Genomic DNA, 22,317 nt, shown 5'->3' on the forward strand with positions numbered 1-22,317 from the left:
AGGAGGAGCTGAAAGAGGCAGAGCGGGCAGAGACAGGAGGAAGATGCAGCAGCACAGACTGTCAGACACCGTCCTCTGGTGACCTGCAGGCTGCAAGTTTAGAGAGAGGAAGTACTTATAGAACATGGTCTTTACTCTTAATATGAAGAAACATAAGAACGCAATGACTATATCACAACAGTGTTGACATTATCCCTCAGACTTGTAGCTACCAAGCATTGTAAATGAAATGAAACTTCAGAATAAGCAAACAAAGATATGGCACTAAAAACACAACTATGTTAACGTCATATTTATGATTAAGATCTAATAAAATTGTAAAGAAGTACTGTAGTCACAACAACTGTAGCTAGGTGTTCATTGTGAATGAAATTCAATCACGAGAACAGAAGCAGTAACTAACTCAATGTGTCTCGACCACTAGGAGGCATCAGAGCCAAATAAAACGAGTGCAACTCCCACTGACCAATCATTGGTCTTATTTACTATTATCATTGGTTGACTTTAGAGACCAAAGTACAATTGTCCAAATCTCTGCCAAATTGTCCAGAAATGCAATAATAGCAATGTCTCACAAACCAGGAGAAAAATGTGTACTAATTTAAAGTTGAAAGAGCCTATAGACCAGGGTTCCCCAACTGGCCCCTCATGTTTTCTGAGCCCCCCAAAAATAAATAAATAAATGGATTGTTGGATATAAAAGACCACCAGCAAATGAGTTCCAAGTGATTTTAAATTCCAAAGTATTCCCATGCATAATAGATAGATGTATGTGATTGTATACAAATGCAGAAGCCAATTCAATACAGCAGGATTAAATCCATTTAAAAACGTTCATACCTCCATCTAGCGAAGCTGCATCTTGGACAACCACACTGGGAGATGCGGGGGGTAGAGGAGCCTTGCGCTTCGTCCTCTTCAGGGAAGACTCCGTGCTGCGACTCAGACCAGCCATCTCCACAACAGAAGGGACAAAATAATCATTCAAATTCATCAAGAGCTCTGGACATAAAGTCCTAATTTTGGGGAAATTCAGGCACAGTATTTTACAGACAGACCTGGCACTGACAAAGAACACAGATCGAGTTAGGTTAGACCCACTCACCTGGTCACTGTCCTTTTGGGCTTCGGGCTCTGAGTCGGAGATGGACCTCTGGTGATGGCTGAGGTTAGAGGGGCATCTCTGGGAAACCAGTATGGGGGGCAGGGGAGCCCGTCTCTTCTTTGGCATGTCAGAATTCATGGAGTAGCAGTTGAATGTGGAGGAGTGGGCACTGAGCGAACTCATGCTAAGAGGTCGAGGCTTGCTGGGAAAGACTGGTGACGCCGGGGCACTGGCAGTCATTCCCTTTAAAGAGCAAACAAACATCCAATCAGATCCTGATCAAGGGCCTGTTCTCTGCAGTAAGCAAAGAGAAAACTAGCCAATCACATGACTGTAACAATATTCCCCCCTCCTCAACACATACCCATTCAAATCCTCCTAATCAGCCAAAATTGACTTGCAAATGTCGGAGCTGAGAAATGTTGGTGATTGCATGTGAATAGATAAAGAACACACCTGCTCAGGTTTCTTCTTACTCCTCCTGAATAAACTGAACAATCCCTTGTTTTCTTTCTCCTTCTGTGTTTTATCTTTACCGGGTGGAACGGTATCTGTTGGGAATATATAGATCTTATTGAAGACATTTCTGAAATTCCTGACAAAGATTTGATGAACTTGACTTCAAATGCATAATGTCAGTAGTAAATCAAAATAATAAAACCATGTAAAAACAATACAATTGAGTTACATTACCTAGACGACCTAGATGAGTTGGGGTAGTAGGGGTAGGAGAGGCAGGTGCGTCTTCTGAGTACATAGCTGTGAAAGAGAATATGGAAATGATATGGGGTAGTAAATGCAGCATTTACATGAGTACACCTGTGTAGTTGTAAAATGAATGAATGGTGAATAGTGTTTATACAGAATAAGTATCTTGTTGGCAGACAACAAGATTTGGTTCTGGGTGCCGAGATTAGTTCAGAATGATTGGTAATTATTCAGATTAATGAATGTTGAAGGCTGTTGTTTTTAAAATCAGAGAAGCCCTTACCTTTTGTGTCCGTTGCATAAACCTCCCTTATTGCAAAATCGTTGAGAGAACAGGTCAAATCCAAAGGATCCTTAGATTGGGCATCTCTCAATAAAAATGTGCTCTGCCGGTCAAATTCACATTTGTCACAAATAGATGGTAAGAAGTCTTCGAGGGGGACTCGAGGGCTGACTCTTAGTATAGTCTTCTGGGTATTTTTATAGTTTATTACCAGGCGAACGGTTGCCTGGAGAATCAAATAAATGTGATTATTAGACTGTTTGAAAAAGTTATAATATATATAGTACCAGTCAAAAATACACCTAAATATTTTCTACATTGTAGAATAATAGTGAAGACATCAAAACTATGTAATAACACATATGGAATCATGTAGTAACCAAAAAAGTGTTAAATCAAAATATATTTTACAGTTGAGATTTTTCAGAGTAGCCACCATTTGCCTTGATGACAGCTTTGCACACTCTTGGCATTCTCTCAACCACCTTCAAGGAGGTAGTCACCTGGAATGCATTTCAATTAACAGGTATGCCTTGTTAAATAGTGGAATTTCTTTCCTTCTTAATTCGTTTGAGCCAATCAGTTGTGTTGTGACAAGGTAGGAGTGGTATATAGAAGATAGCTCTATTTGGTAAAAGACCAAGTCCATATTATGGAAAGAACAGCTTAAATAAGCAAAGGGATATGGCAGTCCATCATTATTTTAAGACATGAAGGTCAGTCAATGCAGAAAATTTCATGAACTTTGAAAGTTTCTTCAATTGCAGTCGCAAAAACCATCAAGCGCTATGATGAAACTGGCTCTCATGAGGACCACCACAGGAAAGGAAGACCCAGAGTCACCTCTGCTGCAGAGGATAAGTTCATTAGAATTACCAGCCTCAGAAATTGCAGCCCAAATAAATGCTTCACAGAGTTCACGTAACAGACATCTCAACATCAACTGTTCAGAGGAGACTGCATGAATCAGGCCTTCATGGTCGAATTGCTGCAAAGATACCACTACTAAAAGGACACCAATAAGAAGAAGAGACTTGCTTGGGCCAAGAAACATGAGTAATGGACACTAGACCAGTGGACATTTGTCTTTTGGTCTGAGTCCTCCAAATTTGAGATTTTTGGTTACAACCGCCGTGTCGTTGCGAGACACAGAGTAGGTGAACGGATGATCTCTGCATGTGTGGATCCCACCGTGAAGAATGGAGGAGAAGGTGTGGAGGTGATTTACCTGCATGGCTACCAAAGCATTCTGCAGCAATTCCCCATCCCATCTGGTTTGCGCTAAGTGGACTATCATTTCTTTTTCAACAGGACAATGACCCAAAACACAACTCCAGGCTGTGTAAGGGCAATTTCACCAAAAAGGAGACTGATGGAGTGCTGCATCAAATCACCTGACCTCAACCCAACTGAGACGGTTTGTGATAAGTTGGACCGCAGACTGAAGGAAAAGCAGCCAACAAGTGTTCAGCATATTTGGGAACTCCTTCCAGACCTTTGGAAAAGCATTCCAGGTGAAGCTGGTTGAGAGAATACCAAGTGTGTGCAAAGCTGTCATCAAGGCAGAGTGGCTACTGTGACGACCCTCCCACTCTGCTGTATTTCTCTCTTTGCTCTTGTTCCTTATTAGGATGCTGGTGGGCGGAGTTGGAAGGGTCGTCAGCTAGATGGGAAACACCTGGGCTCGGGTGTGTCCCAGGATAAAGAGACTTCTTCACCAGTCATTGAGGAGACTCTCTCCACGCAGACACTTTGTTGGTTTTGGTTGTGTAGTTTTGTGGCTTTTTGGTTATTTGCTTTGGCACCTTTCAACACAATGCATTATTACATTCAGGTATGCAAAACACTCACTTACACTACTGATTACTGATTACACACACCATTGTTAATTACTTAGTTACTTTATTTAATAAATATATATTTTGATGCTCCTTGTCTCCACGTTGTCTCCCTTTTGTTGCGAACTCTGAGCCGGGTCGTAACAAGTGGAGGCTCATCCGGGATCTTGAACTTGTGTTTGGGAGAAAACGTGGAGGTATGTTAAATTGAGGTGCTTTGTTTGTTAGTTTGAGTTTGGTGCCCAGTACTGGGTGCCTTTGTTTGTTTGGTTTGTGTGCTGTGTTGGAGAGAGTACATTGGTTAGTTTCCAGGTCCTGCCTAGCCTGAAAATGCTTGTTCTACTCGCTGTGGTAACATTGGTCTGAGGTGAGTACAATCAGCTGTGTACCTCGGTGGGAGATTTGGATAGGGTAGTGAAACTTACTACCTGGAGCTATAGCCTTTTTCCCCTGATAGGCTTAGCGACGTGTTTCATTTTGGAATATGTTGGGCATTGTTAATGTTTGTTGTTTTTGTGGTGTCTGTGGACTGAGCAGTTGTCTCGGGGGCACATCCGTGGCTTGGTGGAATCTACCAGCGTGCTGGGGGGTTACTTCCTTGCCAGCGGGCTACAGTGCATAATTACCCACCGCAAATCTGCATGAAGACTAGGGTTGAGTTATTGTAGGTTTTGGGGAAGCTCCATATCTCATCTCTTTTCTGTGGTGCCCGGTGTGATTGTATTTTCTCTTGTTGTGGTCTGGTGTGCTCAGCATGAATCGTTGGAGTGACTATGAACCGTTGGAGTGACTATGGACCGTTGGAGTGACTATGGACCGTTGGAGTGACTATGGACCGTTGGAGTGACTATGGACCGTTGGAGTGACTATGGACCGTTGGAGTGACTATGGACCGTTGGAGTGACTATGGACCGTTGGAGTGACTATGAACCGTTGGGAGGTGACTGAACCGTTGAGAAGTGACTATGAACCGTTGGGAGATGTTGTTTGTAGCTGATACGGTCTCGTGTGCCCTGTTCCTGGGTGTTATGTGACTGACCATTGTTTGGTTTTGTCGTGTTCTGACTTTCCTGTCTGTTCCCTCCTGGTCTTGTGTTCTCCTTTCCTCTTAAATGTTGCTTCCTGTGCGCAGAGGTTGCTGAGGTCTGGGGAGAAGGAGGTTGGCTGGGGCAAGTGGAAGGTGAACATGTAACCTCTCGTAAATTTGGGACGCAGAGGCCTGTGTCAATTTGGGACGCAGAGGCCTGTGTCAATTTGGGACGCAGAGGCCTGTGTCAATTTGGGACGCAGAGGCCTGTGTCAATTTGGGACGCAGAGGCCTGTGTCAATTTGGGACGCAGAGGCTGGTACGTTGTTCCGGGGCCCTTGTTGGTCCCCGGTTTTATGGGGGGGTGTGTGACGACCCTCCCACTCTGTCTGCTGTATTACTCTCTTTGCTCTTGTTCCTTATTAGGATGCTGGTGGGCGGCGTTGGAAGGGTCGTCAGCTAGATGGGAAACACCTGGGCTCGGGTGTGTCCCAGGATAAAGAGACTTCTTCACCAGTCATTGAGGAGACTCTCTCCACGCAGACACTTTGTTGGTTTTGGTTGTGTAGTTTTGTGGCTTTTTGGCTATTTGCTTTGGCACCTTTCAACACAATGCATTATTACATTCAGGTATGCAAAACACTCACTTACACTACTGATTACACACACCATTGTTAATTACTTAGTTACTTTATTTAATAAATATATATTTTGATGCTCCTTGTCTCCACGTTGTCTCCCTTTTGTTGCGAACTCTGAGCCGGGTCGTAACACTACTTTGAAGAATCTAAAATGTTAAATATATTTTGATATGTTTAACACTTTTTTGGATACTACATGATTCCATGTGTTATTTCATAGTTTTGATGTCTTCACTATTATTACTATTAGAAAATAGTAAAAATAAATGTAAAAACTCTTGAATGAGTAGGTGTCCAAACTTTTGACTGGAACTCTCTGTATGTGTATGTGTGTGTGTGTGTGTGTATATATATATCTCAGCAAAAAAAGAAACATCCCTTTTTCAGGACCCTGTCTTTCAAAGAATTCTTTAAAATACAAATAACTTCACAGATCTTCATTGTAAAGGGTTTAAACAATGTTTCTCATTGTTAATGAACATCCACCTGTGGAACGGTCGTTAAGACACTAACAGCTTACAGACCGTTGGCAATTAAGGTCAGTTATGAAAACTTAGGACACTAAAGAGGCCTTTCTACTGATTGAAAAACACCAATAGAAAGACAGTTATGCACAATCCCTCCATCAGTGCTCAGACTGTCCGCAATAGGCTGAGAGAGGCTGGACTGACGGCTTGTAGGCCTGTTGTAAAGCAAGTCCTCACCAGACATCACCGGCAACAACGTCGCCTATGGGCACAAACCCACCGTCGCTGGACCTGACAGGACTGGCAAAAAGTGCTCTTCACTGACGAGTCGCGGTTTTGTCTCCCCAGGGGTGATGGTCGGATTTGCGTTTATCGTCGAAAGAATGAGCGTTACATTGAGGCCTGTACTCTGGAGCGGGATCGATTTGGAGGTGGAGCGTCCGTCATGGTCTGGGGCGGTGTGTCACAGCATCATAGGACTAAGCTTGTTGTCATTGCAGGCAATCTCAACGCTGTGCGTGATAGGGAAGACCTCCTCCTCCCTCATGTGCTACCCTTCCTGCAGGTTCATCCTGACATGACCCTCCAGCATGATAATGCCACCAGCCATACTGCTCGTTCTGTGCGTGATTTCCTGCACGACAGGAATGTCAGTGTTCTGTCATGGCCAGCGAAGAGCCCGGATATCTATCCCATTGTGCACGTCTGGGACCTGTTGGATCGGAGGGTGTGGGCTAGGGCCATTCCACCCAGAAATGTCCGGGAACTTGCAGGTGCCTTGGTGGAAGAGTGGGGTATCATCTCACAGCAAAAACTGTCAAATCTTCTGCAGTCCATGAGGAGGAGATGCACTGCAGTACTTAATGCAGCTGGTGGCCACACCAGATACTGACTGTTACTTTTGATTTTGACCCCCACTTTGTTCAGGGACACATTATTCTATTTCTGTTAGTCACATGTCTGTGGAACTTGTTCAGTTTATGTCTGTTGTTGAATCTTGTTATGTTCATACAAATATTTACACAAGTTAAGTTTGCTTAAAATAAACGCAGTTGACAGTGAGAGGACGTTTCTTTTTTTGCTGAGCAGATGATCTATACTCACAGAAAAAAAATTACAAGATACAGCCATTATTAATTACAGTAAATTCCCAAGTTGAGAAAACACCTCTCAGATAAAACTTTTATAACTAGTCAATTTCTACCACTGAGATTTCTCACGTGTACCTCTGGCATCTGAGGAATTGGCTTCTTAATCTTGTCCTCCATTCCTTTGGGCTTGAGCAGGACCTTCTCTGCTTCCAGGGCCCCGATCAGAGTGTTGGGTTTGAACTTGATTGGGTTTCTGTTGGTGGTGACGAGCTCTATAATATAGTCTGATGGGTTCAGGTGGTACTTGGCACAAAGCATCACTAACAAATCCATCATGGGCTTGCTGAAAAACAGAGACACAGGTTAGAAGTAATAAATCAACCTAGCTAAGGATAAAAGGTTGTGTCTTTTATATCCACAGAGAAGACACAGCACTGTTGGTGTGTGGAAATTGCAAATGCCAAGGAGAAACTACTATCACGAAAGTAGATGCCATGAAAGAATACGTTTTACACTTTACGTTATAGTAATGCATTATCACACAACTTTTTCACAGTGATAACATGTAGCATAAGGAGCCATCAGTTTTTGCTTCATACACTACTGTTGGTGGTCTGGAAAACTCTTTAGCAACAATATCTACGCAAAGCTATCCAGCAGTTTCCAAATTCTAGGCCTTGGGAGGGTTTTCTGCAAATATAATGCCAAAAGTTAAATTATTATCATAATTAGTTCACTGTACTCTGTAAATGAAAAGAGGTTGAAGAATTGGTTGCTTAATCCTTTTATATTAAAGTTGGTCTCGATTATAGCTTGAGAGGGCAAAGGGCAAAATATACCAACGGAGTGCGTTTGCGTCTTGCAAAACTAGAATAATAATATCTTGAGTAAACTTGATGGAGAGTGAACAGTGTGGGTCTGTAGTTTCATATCAGGACACAAAGTCCTTGTTCTGAAAAACAACTAAGCCCTTTTGACCGTAAGATATTCATCTCATGTTTGTCTGATTAGGCGTTTTGGTCTCAGCTGAATTGGTGTGGATGAAAGCTCCACAGACCAGACTTCATAAGACTAACTTTCATGAGATGTATGTGCAGTGGGCTTGTATCAAAACTTAATCTAAGTTCTTTCATAATAACTGTGCCTAAAACACAAATAACATTATTCTACCTTAGCAAGTGAAAAGGAACCAGCCACATTATACCACCTACAATATCTGACTCAAAGAAATGCTACATTCATTTAGAGCCTTGGAAAGATCACGTTATGGTAGAAGGATTCACGTAATCAGATACCAAAAATAAATATGAATCAAATATTTGTTTTGGTCGCATAAGAATTGGTCAAAATGCTTTTAGATCATGCTTCATCTTGGAATCATGGGATGTCTTGGAGGTCTTACCAAGGAGGGAAAGCTGGGAGCAGTTTGTTGGTGTTTAGTCACAGTGAGACACTTCCTTTATTTATTTACTGCACTTCTTTTGACCAGGGCCCATAGGCAAGTCATTCCACAAAATTTGTGACTTTTGATATTTTAAGTAGAAATTGTGCACAAATATAGAAATATAAAAGTCTTATACTAAATGAAGTGACCTTTAATATAGACCACATGGGAAATTCAATAAATCCGATTTTTGATATGAATAAAGACTTGCTAAAGTGCCAAAATTCAGCAATTTTGACATGACCCTCTAAGCATCCTCTGTGACTTCCAATTAAAATGTTAACCCACTTAACCCCAACATGTCTCCACGTTTTCCCCATCATTGTAAAGCCGTAGTTATTTTTGTTTCTTTGACAAAGTAATTTCTGAAGCTTGTTTTAATATGGTGGAACTATTCCTTGTAAAATATTTTAATAGTCAAATCATAGTGTAAAAGCAGGTGAGCTGGTTCTACTCTTTTTGGACATTTTCTGGGGTTTTGTGGTGGAAAACAGAGAAAACCGAGTGGGTCGAGCATAACATGTCAACCCTGTTACCCATAGATAGACAGGCTAGACATTGATTAACAAAAAGAATGTTGTGAAGCTTGCATTCAATTGCCCCTCCGTTTCACACAACGAGCTTCAATTCCCCCTGTCACGAGGGGATTTCTAACAGATTTAAGATGTTGTCGACCCTGTTACTTTATTTGGCGCTTAATAGGCAATTGAGATGGGAAACCTTGTTTTTATGAAGTTGAACATGTGACAGAATGTAAACATTAGGTGAAATCAAAACTTTTTTTTGTTGCCAAGTTACACTACTCAAAAGGCAACTAATTAGTCTGTCTAAACTACAGGCACACAGCTTGGACACCCATGCATACCCCACAAGACATGCCACAAGAGGTCTCTTCACGATCCCCAAGTCCAGGCGCACAGTACTATATAGAGCCATGACTACATGAAACTCAATTCCACATCAAGTAACTGATGCAAGCCATAAAATTTTATTAAAAACAAAACAGATTAAAAAAAAGACCTTATGGAACAGCGGGGATTGTGAATCAACACAAACATAGGCACAGACACATGCATACACACATGATAACATACACACACATTGATTTAGTACTGTAGATATGTGGTAGTGGTGGAGTAGGGGCCTGAGGGCACAGTGTGTTGTGAAATCTGAATGTATTGTAATGTTTTTAAAATTTTATAAACTGCCTTAAATTTTGCTGGACCACAGGAAGAGGATCCATAATAAATACAACATTGGTGGAATGACTCAGACACTAAGTAGGGAATAGGGTGCCATTTGGGAATTAAGACCTAGTCTCACCTGCCATGGACAGTGGCTGTCTTCTCCACTCCGCCTGGCAGAACCACAACCAGAGTCAGGTCCTGTTCAAGTAGGTTCTCCTTCTGGTCCATGGTCATCTGAGGAAATGCTGATACAGAGTGTCTCTGGGAGAGGCCTGCACCATCCAGTCCCTTCACTGATTCTGGGGGAGACGGGGCCTTGCTTTTGGTTGACACTCTGCCGGTAGGAAAAGCAAAGGGACAAGATGAGCCTCACACAATCATTTAAAAACTCTTAATAATATATTAGCAGCCTATTGCAGTCAGAAACAATACGACGTAGAAAACCCATTTCCCTGATGGCACCCATATGTAGGTAACATTAAGCTGGTAGAAAAAGATGACGCAGGGGCTCTGGGTAATATTTGTCAGGAAAAAAATTATAACCATCCACAATAGATGAAAAAACAAAATTTCATTAGACATGATTATGTTATAGCACTGCATGAAAGGAATCATTTCTTCCCGACGTAAAGTAAGCAGCTATTAGATGAAAGAGCTTGGGTTCCCTTTGCAAACAAGTCACAAGACACTCAAGTGTGATTGATTGATTATCCCTTCGGCTTGAGGACAGTGCAGCGTAGGCAAGGATAACACATGTGAAACAGAAAATGAAGGTGGAGCATTATGAGCTAAGGCGGTCTTTACACAAAGAGCTGATCGGATTGGTCAAATAACCAATTAGTGGGAAAATAATCAGAATTGAGCTGCCTGTGTAAACACTGCCCATGTCTCTGTTTGCTTTACTGTTGTCTTTTAAAACCAACATAATCACCCCTCTAATCATTGAATGAGCTATTATTATTATTATTATAATAATAATAATAATAATAATAATAATATGTGGCAGTGTAGTCAAAAACTAGATTTTCCTGAGTTTTATATAAACTCAGCAAAAAAAGAAAACGTCCCTTTTTCAGGACCCTGTCTTTCAAAGATAATTCGTAAAAATACAAATAACTTCACAGATCTTCATTGTAAAGGGTTCAAACACTGTTTCCCATGCTTGTTCAATGAACCATAAACAATTAATGAACATGCACCCATGGAACGGTCGTTAAGACACTAACAGATTAAAGACGGTAGGCAATTAAGGTCACGGTTATGAAAACTTAGGACACTAAAGAGGCCTTTCTACTAACTCTGAAAAACACCAAAAGAAAGATGCCCAGGGTCCCTACTCATCTGTGTGAACATGCCTTAGGCATGCTGCAAGGAGGCATTAGGACTGCAGATGTGGCCAGGGGAGTAAATTGCAATGTCCATACTGTGAGACGCCTAAGACAGCGCAACAGGGAGACAGGACGGACAACTGATCGCCCTCGCAGTGTCAGACCATGTGTAACAACACCTGCACAGGATCGGTACATCCGAACATCACACCTGCGGGACAGGTACAGGATGGGAACAACGACTGCCCAAGTTACACCAGGAACGCACAATCCCTCCATTAGTGCTCAGACTGTCCGCAATAGGCTGAGAGAGGCTGGACTGAGGGCTTGTAGGCCTGTTGTAGGTGAGGTCCTCACCAGACATCACCGGCAACAACGTCGCCTATGGGCACAAACCCACCGTCGCTGGACCAGACAGGACTGGCAAAAAGTGCTCTTCACTGACGAGTAGCGGTTTTGTCTCACCAGGAGTGATGGTCGGATTCGCGTTTATCGTCGAAGGAATGAACGTTACACCGAGGCCTGTACTCTGGAGCGGGATCGATTTGGAGGTGGAGGTTCCGTCATGGTCTGGGGCGGTGTGTCACAGCATCATCAGACTGAGCTTGTTGTCATTGCAGGCAATCCCAACGCTGTGCGTTACAGGGAAGACATCCTCCTCCCTCATGTGCTACCCTTCCTGCAGGCTCATCCTGACATGACCCTCCAGCATGACAATGCCACCAGCCATACTGCTCGTTCTGTGCGTGATTTCCTCCAAGACAGGAATGTCAGTGTTCTGCCATGGCAATCCCATTGAGCACGTCTGGGACCTGTTGGATCGGAGGGTGTGGGCTAGGGCCATTCCCCCCAGAAATGTCCGGGAACTTGCAGGTGCCTTGGTGGAAGAGTGGGGTATCATCTCACAGCAAAAACTGTCAAATCTTCTGCAGTCCATGAGGAGGAGATGCACTGCAGTACTTAATGCAGCTGGTGGCCACACCAGATACTGAGTGTTACTTTTGATTTTGACCCCCCCCCCTTTGTTCAGGGACACATTCAATTTCTGTTAGTCACATGTCTGTGGAACTTGTTCAGTTTATGTCTCAGTTGTTGAATCTTATGTTCATACAAATATTTACACATGTTAAGTTTGCTGAAAATAAACACAGTTGACAGTGAGAGGACATTTCTTTTTTTGCTGAGTTTATATACACACACACACACACACACACACACACACACACACACACACACACACACACACACACACACACACACACACACACACACACACACACACACACACACCACTATGAGGTTGGAATAATACTGTAAAATTGTGTAAGAGCTGTTTGAAGACAGCTTTTTTTGGTGGGATGAAGTTTTGGCCTTCCATGGTGACATCACCGTGTAGTAAATTAGTTAAATCGACCAATAAGAAAGATAGTTCCAAACCTCTCTGCCAATAACAGCTAATTTTCCGTTTTCCCCTCCCCACTCAGACCACTCTAGCAAAACTCAGACCAGTCCTAGCAAAATTCTTGCTTGAGAAATTGCCAAGACCATTTTAATGAAAACAAATCACAGTAAGGTACTTAATTGTTACCCAGAAATGATTTGATACTTAGACCTTTAAGATTTTGTGGCGAGAAAAGTCTGACCATCTGTCACCAGAAATGTGTCGCCAGGCCCAATCAGTTTAATGATGATGATGATGTAATTTGGATACATTATTTATCCAAATTACATCATCATCATCATTAAACTGACTGGGTTCCCTGGGGAGAGTGTAAACCATTTGTTCTTTAGGTTGGATTGGAAATGTGTATCACTGTACAGACAGATTAATTCCAACCTGACCACAACTGCTAACGCAGTCAGCCAGAGAAAACATGCATGTATTTTAAAAGGAAGACATTTCTTGATAAAAAGGTCACACACTTTGTCCTTCAAAGAGGGATACTTTACAATACAGTATGAGAAATGCAAATAATGCTTAACTAAAATAATCTATACATTTAACACATTTTAGAGACATTAGGTTATGGCATCCTATTTGTGCATTGTCTCAGACAATAATGTAAGAAACATACACGGGCAACAAATGCCTTTTTTGATGGCATTTCCCTTGATGCTAGTCTAGCAGCAGGATAATGAAAATATAATATTCCTTCTTGTGTGTTGTCTGGTTCTGTTTAGTTCTTACCTTCTTTGGGTAGACCGTATGCAGACCCTCCTGCAGCTGTACAGTACCAGGTGTTAGCAGAGGGAAATTCCACTCAACATCTGTTTTCATATTTCACACTGTAGATGTATCTAAATAAATATCACTAGAAAACAGCTTAAGCAAACGCAAATGCAGCTACTTTGCTGTTTTTCTGGCTGCACTGTTTGACGTGACTGTAAGTTAGCCGTAGTTGGCTAGCTAGCAAGCAAGGGATAAGAACCTTGGGGGTTCTATTTAAGTGATATACCCAATGCCCAGACAGTATTGCAATGGAACATTTTGAACAAACGACAGAACAAAGAGACTTAACGACTGGGTCGCGTCTCTGGCAACGGCAACTGAACCGATAGAACGACAAGCTGGCTTGGGTAGCAACCTTAGATGTGAGTCGGGACTATATCTTGTGGAAGGACGAAACGGTATGAATAAATACATCAAAATAATGTTTATGAAAATATGTCAACCATTATTTGAATATGTTGGTAACCCGTTGTATCTAGGGATAATGCCCTGGAAGGCGGTGTTTGGAGGATATGGTTTGACGGCCCGGGACAGACACCCGTGCTAATATATCCTCCAAACACCGGCTTCTTGGGCATTATCACTTAAATAGAACCCCCATAGAAACTAATCAAGTCAAGGTTTAGTGGGCCTGGGCCCATCAAGTTAAGAAATTGCAAAAAATCCTATTTTCAGAGAAAGTGGTGCCCTCTGAAGAAATTCCATAGGCTACAGGTTAGGCAGCTTAGTCGACTGTGTTACTCCCCACTGAACAACCCCTTGAATGTTTAAAGAGAAATAACTTAGATCAACCGTCCCGCGGGGGAGGAGGTTGTAAGTAACGAGAAATTTTCCCAGGACATAGACATATCTGATATTGGTAGAAAGCTTACATTCTTGTTAATCTAACTGCACTGTCCAATTTACAGTAACTATTACAGTGAAATAATTCCATGCTATTGTTTGAGGAGAGTGCACAATTTTGAACATGAAAGTTATTAATAAACCAATTAGGCACATTTGGGCAGTCTTGATACAACATTTTAAACATCAATGTAATGGTTCATTGGATCAGTCTAAAACTTTGCACATACACTGCTTCCATCTAGTGACCAACATCTAAATTGCAGCTGGGCTGGAATAATACATGGCCTTTCTCTTGCATTTCAAAGATGATGGTACAAAAAAATTACAAAAGAACGGAAGTTTTTTTTTCTTTGTATTATCTTTTACCAGATCTATTGTGTTATATTTTCCTACATTCCTTTCACATTTCCACAAACTTCAAAGTGTTTCCTTTCAAATGGTACTAAGAATATGCATATCCTTGCTTCAGGGCCTGAGTTACAGGCAGTTAGATTTGGGTATGTAATTTTAGGCGAAAATGTTATAAAAGGGTCCGATCCTGTTGACAGATGCTCCCAGCTAAAACAGAGACACAGACACTACAGTGGTCCACACCAGGCTAGGCTACAAAGTCCAGATTTCATGTCTCAAAGTTTTACGGCAACGTGATTATGGGAATGAGACACGTTCTCCTCACCAAAATGAGGTCAAGATTTTGTTTGTTTCCACACATTTTCCATTTACATTTACGTCATTTAGCAGACGCTCTTATCCATAGCGACTTACAAATTGGTGCATTCACCTTATGATATCCAGTGGAACAACCACTTTACAATAGTACATCTATATCTTTTTTGGGCGGAAGGGTAGGGGGGAGGGTTAGAAGGATTACTTAGTCCTATCCCAGGTATTCCTTAAAGAGGTGGGGTTTCAAGTAGGAAACAACATTTAAGAGACATTTTAACTACAACTTAAAACAGTGTTACTGTTATAGGCTCTGATAACAAAAAGCAGGTGCCAATATAGCATTAATTAATAGTCAAAAGTGCTTAAAGACAAACATAATATTGTTCAGTTTATGAAACAGTCCTGCTTTTCTCAGTAGACATATTCAGACACTTCTGAGAACATGTGTATGTACAGTTGAAGTCGGAAATTTACATACACTTAGGTTGGAGACATTAAAACTTGTTCTTCAACCACTCCACAAACTTCTTGTTAACAAACTATAGTTTTGGCACGTCGGTTAGGACATCTAATTAGGACAAGTCATTTTTCCAACAATTGTTTATAGACAGATTATTTCACTTATAATTCACTGTATCACAATTCCAGTGGCTCAGAAGTTTACATACACTAAGTTGACTGTGCCTTTAAACAGCTCGGAAAATTCCAGAAAATTATGTCATGGCTTTAGAAGCTTCTGATAGGCTAATTGACATCATTTGAGTCAATTGGAGGTGTACCTGTGGATGTATTTCAAGGCCTACCTTCAAACTCAGTGCCTCTTTGCTTGACATCATGGGAAAATCAAAAGAAATCAGCCAAGACCTCAGAAAGAAAATTGTAGACCTCCACAAGTTTGGTTCATCCTTGGGAGCAATTCCCAAACACCTGAAGGTACCACGTTCATCTGTAAAAACAATAGTACGCAAGTATAAACACCATGGGACCACGCAGCCGTCATACCGCTCAGGAAGGAGACGCGATCTGTCTCCTAGAGATAAACGTACTTTGGTGCGAAAAGTGCAAATCAATCCCAGAACAACAGCAAAGGACCTTGTGAAGATTCTGGAGGAAACAGGTACAAAAGTATCTATATCCACAGTAAAACGAGTCCTATATCGACAACCTGAAAGGCCGCTCAGCAAGGAAGAAGCCACTGCTCCAAAACCGCCATAAAAAAGCCAGACTACGGTTTGCAACTGCACATGGGGACAAAGAGCGTACTTTTTGTAGAAATGTCCTCTGGTCTCAATCCCATAGAAAATTTGTGGGCAGAACTGAACAAGTGTGTGCGAGCAAGGATGCCTACAAACCTGACTCAGTTACACTAGCTCTGTCAGGAGGAATGGGCCAAAATTCCCCCAACTTATTCTGGGAAGCTTGTGGAAGGCTACCCAAAACGTTGGACCCAAGTTAAACAATTTAAAGGCAATGCTACCAATTACTAATTGAGTGTATGTAAACTTCTGACCCAGTGGGAATGTGATGAAAGACATAAAAGCTGAAATAAATCATTCTCTTTACTATTATTCTGACCTTTCACATTCTTAATATAAAGTGGTGATCCTAATTGACCTAAGACAGGGAATTTTTACTAGGATTAAATGTCAGGAATTGTAAAAAACTGAGTTTAAATGTATTTGGCTAAGGTGTATGTAAACTTCCGACTTCAACTGTATTTAAAGTTACATACAGCCAATAAATTGATCCATTACCATTAAGTTACCTTGGTAGACAAGTACTTTTACTATACTTAAGTACTTGCCAGTTGCCAGACAGTGTATCAGATAACACACAGTAGTATGAACTCTGAACTCACAGGGTACCGTTGCCAACCATCAGTTACTGTCTGTTTGGGGCCAACAATTGATTTGCAGTGTGAAATATGAAAACAGATGTTGAGTGGAATTTCCCTCTGCTAACACCTGGTACTGTACAGCTGCAGGAGGGTCTGCATACGGTCTACCCAAAGAAGGTAAGAACTAAACAGAACCAGACAACACACAAGAAGGAATATTATATTTTCATTATCCTGCTGCTAGACTAGCATCAAGGGAAATGCCATCAAAAAGGCATTTGTTGCCCGTGTATGTTCCTTACATTATTGTCTGAGACAATGCACAAATAGGACGGCAGTTCAAAAGGCATAATATCCAGGTACTGCTACCGATTTTCAAATACCTGAGATGCCTTTGTGTATGTGCGCGCATGTGAGAGTTAGAGAGACCACAGTCCATAGAAATTCAACAGTAATGACTATGTGACTCCAAATCATTCCACAGAAGTTGACGTTCTAGTGTTGTACCGTTGACGATTAGGCTACTTCCTGGTCTTTGATTGGGAATCATTTTCAAAAACAAAGGAGCCACTACTAACTGGCTGCTACTCCCTCCTCTAAATGGATCGACTGAAGGGGCCGGGCAGCAGGCAACCAACTCATGACTACTCACACAGTGAAGTACAGTATGACTACTGGCCTGCATTAAATACATTCCCCAGGGATCGTTATCATTTTTAAAACAAGTTATATCCTGATATGCCATTCTTGTATTTGTTTTGAAGCAATAAAAAGGCGGCACAATAACATCACTATAAGAGCTGTCTAAATTCTTCACATTCCGACATGCATTATTGTAGCTGGAACATAGGAATGTTCCCGTGAAATAACTTTTCAGCCTCTTTCATAAAATGTTTTCATAATCAATGGGAAACCCTGAGGGGGGGAAAAAAGGTCATACTTGATGGGGAAAACAACAGTTTGTTTATGCTTGTGACCGACAAGAGCCAGTCTTGCCCAGCTGAAGTTAAAGTCAGTAAATACATGGGATTCGTTAACTCAGGTTTGATGCATAAAGATTAGCAAGCAATCCCGCTGTTGTAGTCAGTTAACGGTTGGTGTGTAGCCTAAAGGTCCCTTGGGAAAGGTGGGTTGAAGTACAAAGCGCAAAACAAAGTGGCTATGCAAAACAGGCTTTCCTGCCCTCTTCCGGACAACACCCTGTGCATTTTAAGAAACCGCCAACAACATTCATGGTTGACTCTACTGTACGGGCTCACACATGCCACTGCAGGGTTAACAGAAACTCTACTGTACGCTCCCCACTTCAGCAAAACTATTGAATCAAGGCAAACTACAACCATCCACTCAAACCAATGTATCTTACAACATTCTTGTATGACAGTACAAATAACATGGGCCACATTGGGTCTTAAAGAAATTATTACCTAGGCAGATGTTCTTTCAAGAATCGTAGTAGTAATACCCTAAGACTGAAGGCACGTATACCCATTACGTTCCTCTTCAACAGTGTATTCGTTAATAAACAAGGCAACATAAGTCAGACAGGGTGCTATAAGAAGATGTAGACAGACCTAGAGTGCCTCAAGTGAACCCTGCACTCTCTTTTCCAATGCTGGATACATGTTTGAACATGACACATTCATCCTAAAACAGATCCTCTCCACCAATCATTATCGAGTAACGCCTTCTTACCTCTTGGCCTCAGTGTTGAGTTATCCCCTCTTAAATACCTGCCATCTCCCCTGGATTCAAAGACAGACTCTGCTACGGTATGCCTGTTGGAGCCACTGAGGTATAATAAGAAACGTCTGGAGCAGAGTAGACCGGGCCTACCTTAAAGCCACGCCCAGGCCATGATATTAGAGAATCTGTAGTCTCCTTTATTTTAAAATCGCCTCACAGTGGGCCCCCTCCGTCTGTCACTCGCAGAAAGCTCTTAAGCATGGTGTGTCGGTGGAGATTCAGTTCCGTTCAAACAGAGAGAGAGAGCTCCCCCACAGCTAGTAATAAGCAGAGGGCTAATCAGCTTTACTTTACCTCCCTGCGCACTGCGTTGCAGCCGTGAACCTGTGGGCATGGTGGTGAAACAACACAGCCCTGCCATCCATCACATTCACAGCATGTTGATCAACTGCCTCGCATAGCCTCCAGTTCACACCACTGTGTCCGCTAGCTGTCTGTCCGGCTTATAGAGCCTGTCCAACAGAATGCCTGAGACGCTTTCCAAATGCTGAAATCAGGTGTTCATTTGTACGCATTTGCTTTTCATTATCCGAAAGACACAGACCACTTACCACCATGCCCTGCTTCTTTGAAGTGACTCATTCTGAAGTCACATCAGCAAGTGTGTGTGGATCTAACTCCCATAAACCAGCCTGCCAACGAATGAGATCACATGCACACCTGCTCAGATATGTTTCACCTAGGGTGCTGTAGTTGCTGAGACAAGAGTTTGGAATGGATTCCTTGTAGGCTAATCTTGTAATGATGTCTAGATGATTGCTTTCTGATGACGTCTGCTAAACATATCCTTAGATGACAAGACTTAAGCTTCAAGCCTCGGACTTATACTCATTTGCATAGGGTTGTTGAGATGAGGCCGATTTAATCACTTAACTACTGGCATTACTTTAGCATTATTGATCTGATGGATCCACAAGTCTCAATTCTAATAAACTTTATTTTGTTTTCGGCATCTGATACACATTTGTATTTAATCAAACCTTTGTCTGGTTTTGGTTAAAATCGGTCAAATGTGAAATAGTAAACAGTATTAGAAAACTCAATGGAAAAACAAATGATTAAGTACATGCAGTGTGCACGGGTAGGTTTTAATGATATGATCGTAGTGATGTTGTTAGTTACAGTAGTGGTTACTAGGTAGCTGAGCATTCCACCTGATCGGGTCTACTGTACAGCAGCATTCATTTCAACAACAGAAATGGTGACAAAAATATTCGTCAAACACCTATTTTTAAGTGGCAATTGACGAGACTATAACTGACTAAATAGACCCAGAATAAACTATAACAAAAAGGCAGATGTTTTATTTCAGTTCACTAAAACAAGAGGAGATTAAATTCTCTGAGACTAAAATCAGACTACCTATTGGACTGAACAATAATTTTTGGAGAGATTGAGCGCTTTTCAGTTAGCAGCACAGATGCACAGTGCAGTCCTGTTCAGCAGTAGGAAGGACACGCCACACCCGGCACACACATCGTACTTCAGCTGGTGAGCTGCGGGGGGGAGGGGGGGGGTTGCTTAACCCTCTCACTTTCCCCACTACATTTCATAGCCAAGTTATGTTGCCACAGTATCCAAGTCTCCCTCTTTTCCTCAGAGAAAACAACTTGAATCTAGCCCTTACTGTTCAAAAGATATGACCCATAATACCGCCACTACATTTTTTTTTACAATTTCTATCGCGCATTGGTCATTCTAAAACCATTTGTTTATGCTACACCTTGTTCAGTCATGTTACCTCATCAGCTACAGTGCATTCGGAAGTTATTCAGACCCCTTCCCTTTTTCCTCATTTTGTTACAGTACAGCCTTACTATAAAATGTATTAAATAAATGTTTTCCTCATCAATCTACACACAATACCCCATAATGACAAAGGAATTGTCCGTAGAGCTCTGAGACAAGATTGTGTCAGGGCACAGATCTGGGGAAGGGTACCAAAAAATGTCTGCATTATTGAACAAGAATATAGTGGCCTCCATTCTTAAATGGAAGACGTTTGGAACCACCAAGACCTCAATAGGGTAAAGGTTCACCTTCCAACAGGACCACAACCCTAAGCACACAGCCAAGACAACGCAGGAGGGGCGTCAGGACAAGTCTCTGAATGTCCTTGAGTGTCCCAGCCAGAGCCCGGACTTGGACCTGATCGAACATCTCTGGAGAGATCTGAATATAGTTGTGCAGCGACGCTCCTCATCCAACCTGAGAGCTTGAAAGGATCTGCAGAGAACAATGGGAGAAACTCCCCAAATACAGATGTGCCAAGCTTGTAGCGTCATACCCAAGAAGACTCAAGGCTTTAAATCACTGCCTAAGGTGATTCAACAAAGTACTGAGTAAAGGGTCTGAATACTTAAGTAAATGTGATTTCAGTTTTGTATTTTTTATACATTTGCAAAAATGTATAAATATCTGTTTTTGCTTTGTCATTGAGGTATTGTGTTTAGATTGATGAGGGGGAAAAAATGATTTAATTCATTTTAGAATAAGGCTGTAACGTAACAAAATGTGGAAAAAGTCAAGGGGTCTGAATATTTTCCAAATGCACTGTAGTTATAGCTAACAACCTGGGGCACATTCAGCAGGATGCACCGTTTTGGAATGTTCAGATAGAATATTCTATGTAGAACAAACATGCCTCTCTGACATGTTGAATAAGGAATAATGTTGGCTCCAGTAATAGAATTTCTATCTGGAACGTTTGAGAAGATTTTGCAAAGGACCGTGGTCCTGGTAACATTACCAGGAACTTATAAGTAAACATTTGGTGGCACAGAAAGAAAGGAAAAGGGATAGCAAACAATTTGACTAAATTCGTCTTGAAACTAACCTATAAAAGACAGGGAAAATACATTTGTTTTTGGTTCATGTGGACCCAGTGACTCAGACTTGAGCACTTGTACTAGGACTTGAGCACTGGGACTCGGACTTCAGCCATAGGAACTCGTGACTCGGACTCAAGCACAGGGGACTTGAGACTCGATTTTGAAGTGAGGTTTGGTGACCGACTACATTACTGCCTGGGAGAAACAGTCATTAGCTCCCGTTCAAAGTCATGAATCCCCGTTCTATTTTTGGACATCAATGTGGCTGCGGTGTCTGTGGAGCTTTGATAACAATGGCAATACCGCGACCGAGTGATGGAAGTGCAACCCGTACTATTTTGCCAATACTTTGCAGCAGCATCTGGTGATATTGTGCTAGTCTCTCCCTCTCTCTGCGCTTGTGTGAGTCTTTGTTTTGTATGTGATGTGCAATATCTATGTAGGCTGAATTAGGAATTTACATGGCCAGATAATTCTTAGATATTCTTATACATGTTTGTCATATTTCTGCTGTTGGGAAGAGAATAAGATGTTATGCAGAAAAATATGTTTGTAGGACAAGGGTATGTATGTTCGCGCACATGGAATTCAGTGATTTATGTTTACTTTAGGATAATGAGGCAATACAAGTGTGATGTGACAAAAAAAAGCTTGCATATGAGAAAAGGTAATAATAGGCAAGCTAAACTCAGAACGATATATTCATATTTAAAGCACCAATATCTACAGTATGTTGGTGTCAGATTTCACAAAACAGAATGACATCTACATCAACTTTTTTCAGTTCCCATAATAATTAATAATGCCAGGAATGGCATACATGTTGAAACATGACATGAAACTCTGATTGAAAAGCAGGATACAGATGCTGCTTTTTACAGTCTATTACAGAGTACTTGAAGTGTCCAGTGCTGTATTTTGTTGTCTAAATTATAAAAATATATGCAAGAGGTCACCATCTGCCTATTAAATATATTTGTGACCAAAAGCAGGAAGCTACAGTTTGACCTTGGGTAGTAAGCGTACAATGGCTCCTGTAAAT

General features: G+C 41.6%; 1 protein-coding gene across 6 annotated transcripts in view; it reads right to left on the reverse strand.

Moving 5' to 3' along the window:
* LOC115160722 (cordon-bleu protein-like 1) overlaps positions 1-22,317 on the reverse strand; it is a 52,946-nt gene that overhangs the window by 7,262 nt on the left and 23,367 nt on the right. For 3 of the 6 annotated variants that reach the window (XM_029711046.1, XM_029711044.1, XM_029711049.1), the window contains 7 exons: positions 9,928-10,125; positions 7,296-7,503; positions 2,097-2,322; positions 1,799-1,864; positions 1,562-1,656; positions 1,106-1,348; positions 841-955 (listed from right to left, as the gene is read on the reverse strand). In XM_029711046.1, the coding sequence (XP_029566906.1) occupies positions 841-955; positions 1,106-1,348; positions 1,562-1,656; positions 1,799-1,864; positions 2,097-2,322; positions 7,296-7,503; positions 9,928-10,125 (1,151 nt within the window). Of the gene's footprint in view, positions 1-840; positions 956-1,105; positions 1,349-1,561; positions 1,657-1,798; positions 1,865-2,096; positions 2,323-7,295; positions 7,504-9,927; positions 10,126-18,125; positions 18,206-18,393; positions 18,497-18,738; positions 19,074-22,317 lie in introns of those variants that run through there. The other 3 variants (XM_029711048.1, XM_029711050.1, XM_029711047.1) reach the window with 3 other exon arrangements.

Source organism: Salmo trutta, chromosome 24, assembly GCF_901001165.1.
Source record: "Salmo trutta chromosome 24, fSalTru1.1, whole genome shotgun sequence".
NCBI lineage: Eukaryota > Metazoa > Chordata > Actinopteri > Salmoniformes > Salmonidae > Salmo > Salmo trutta.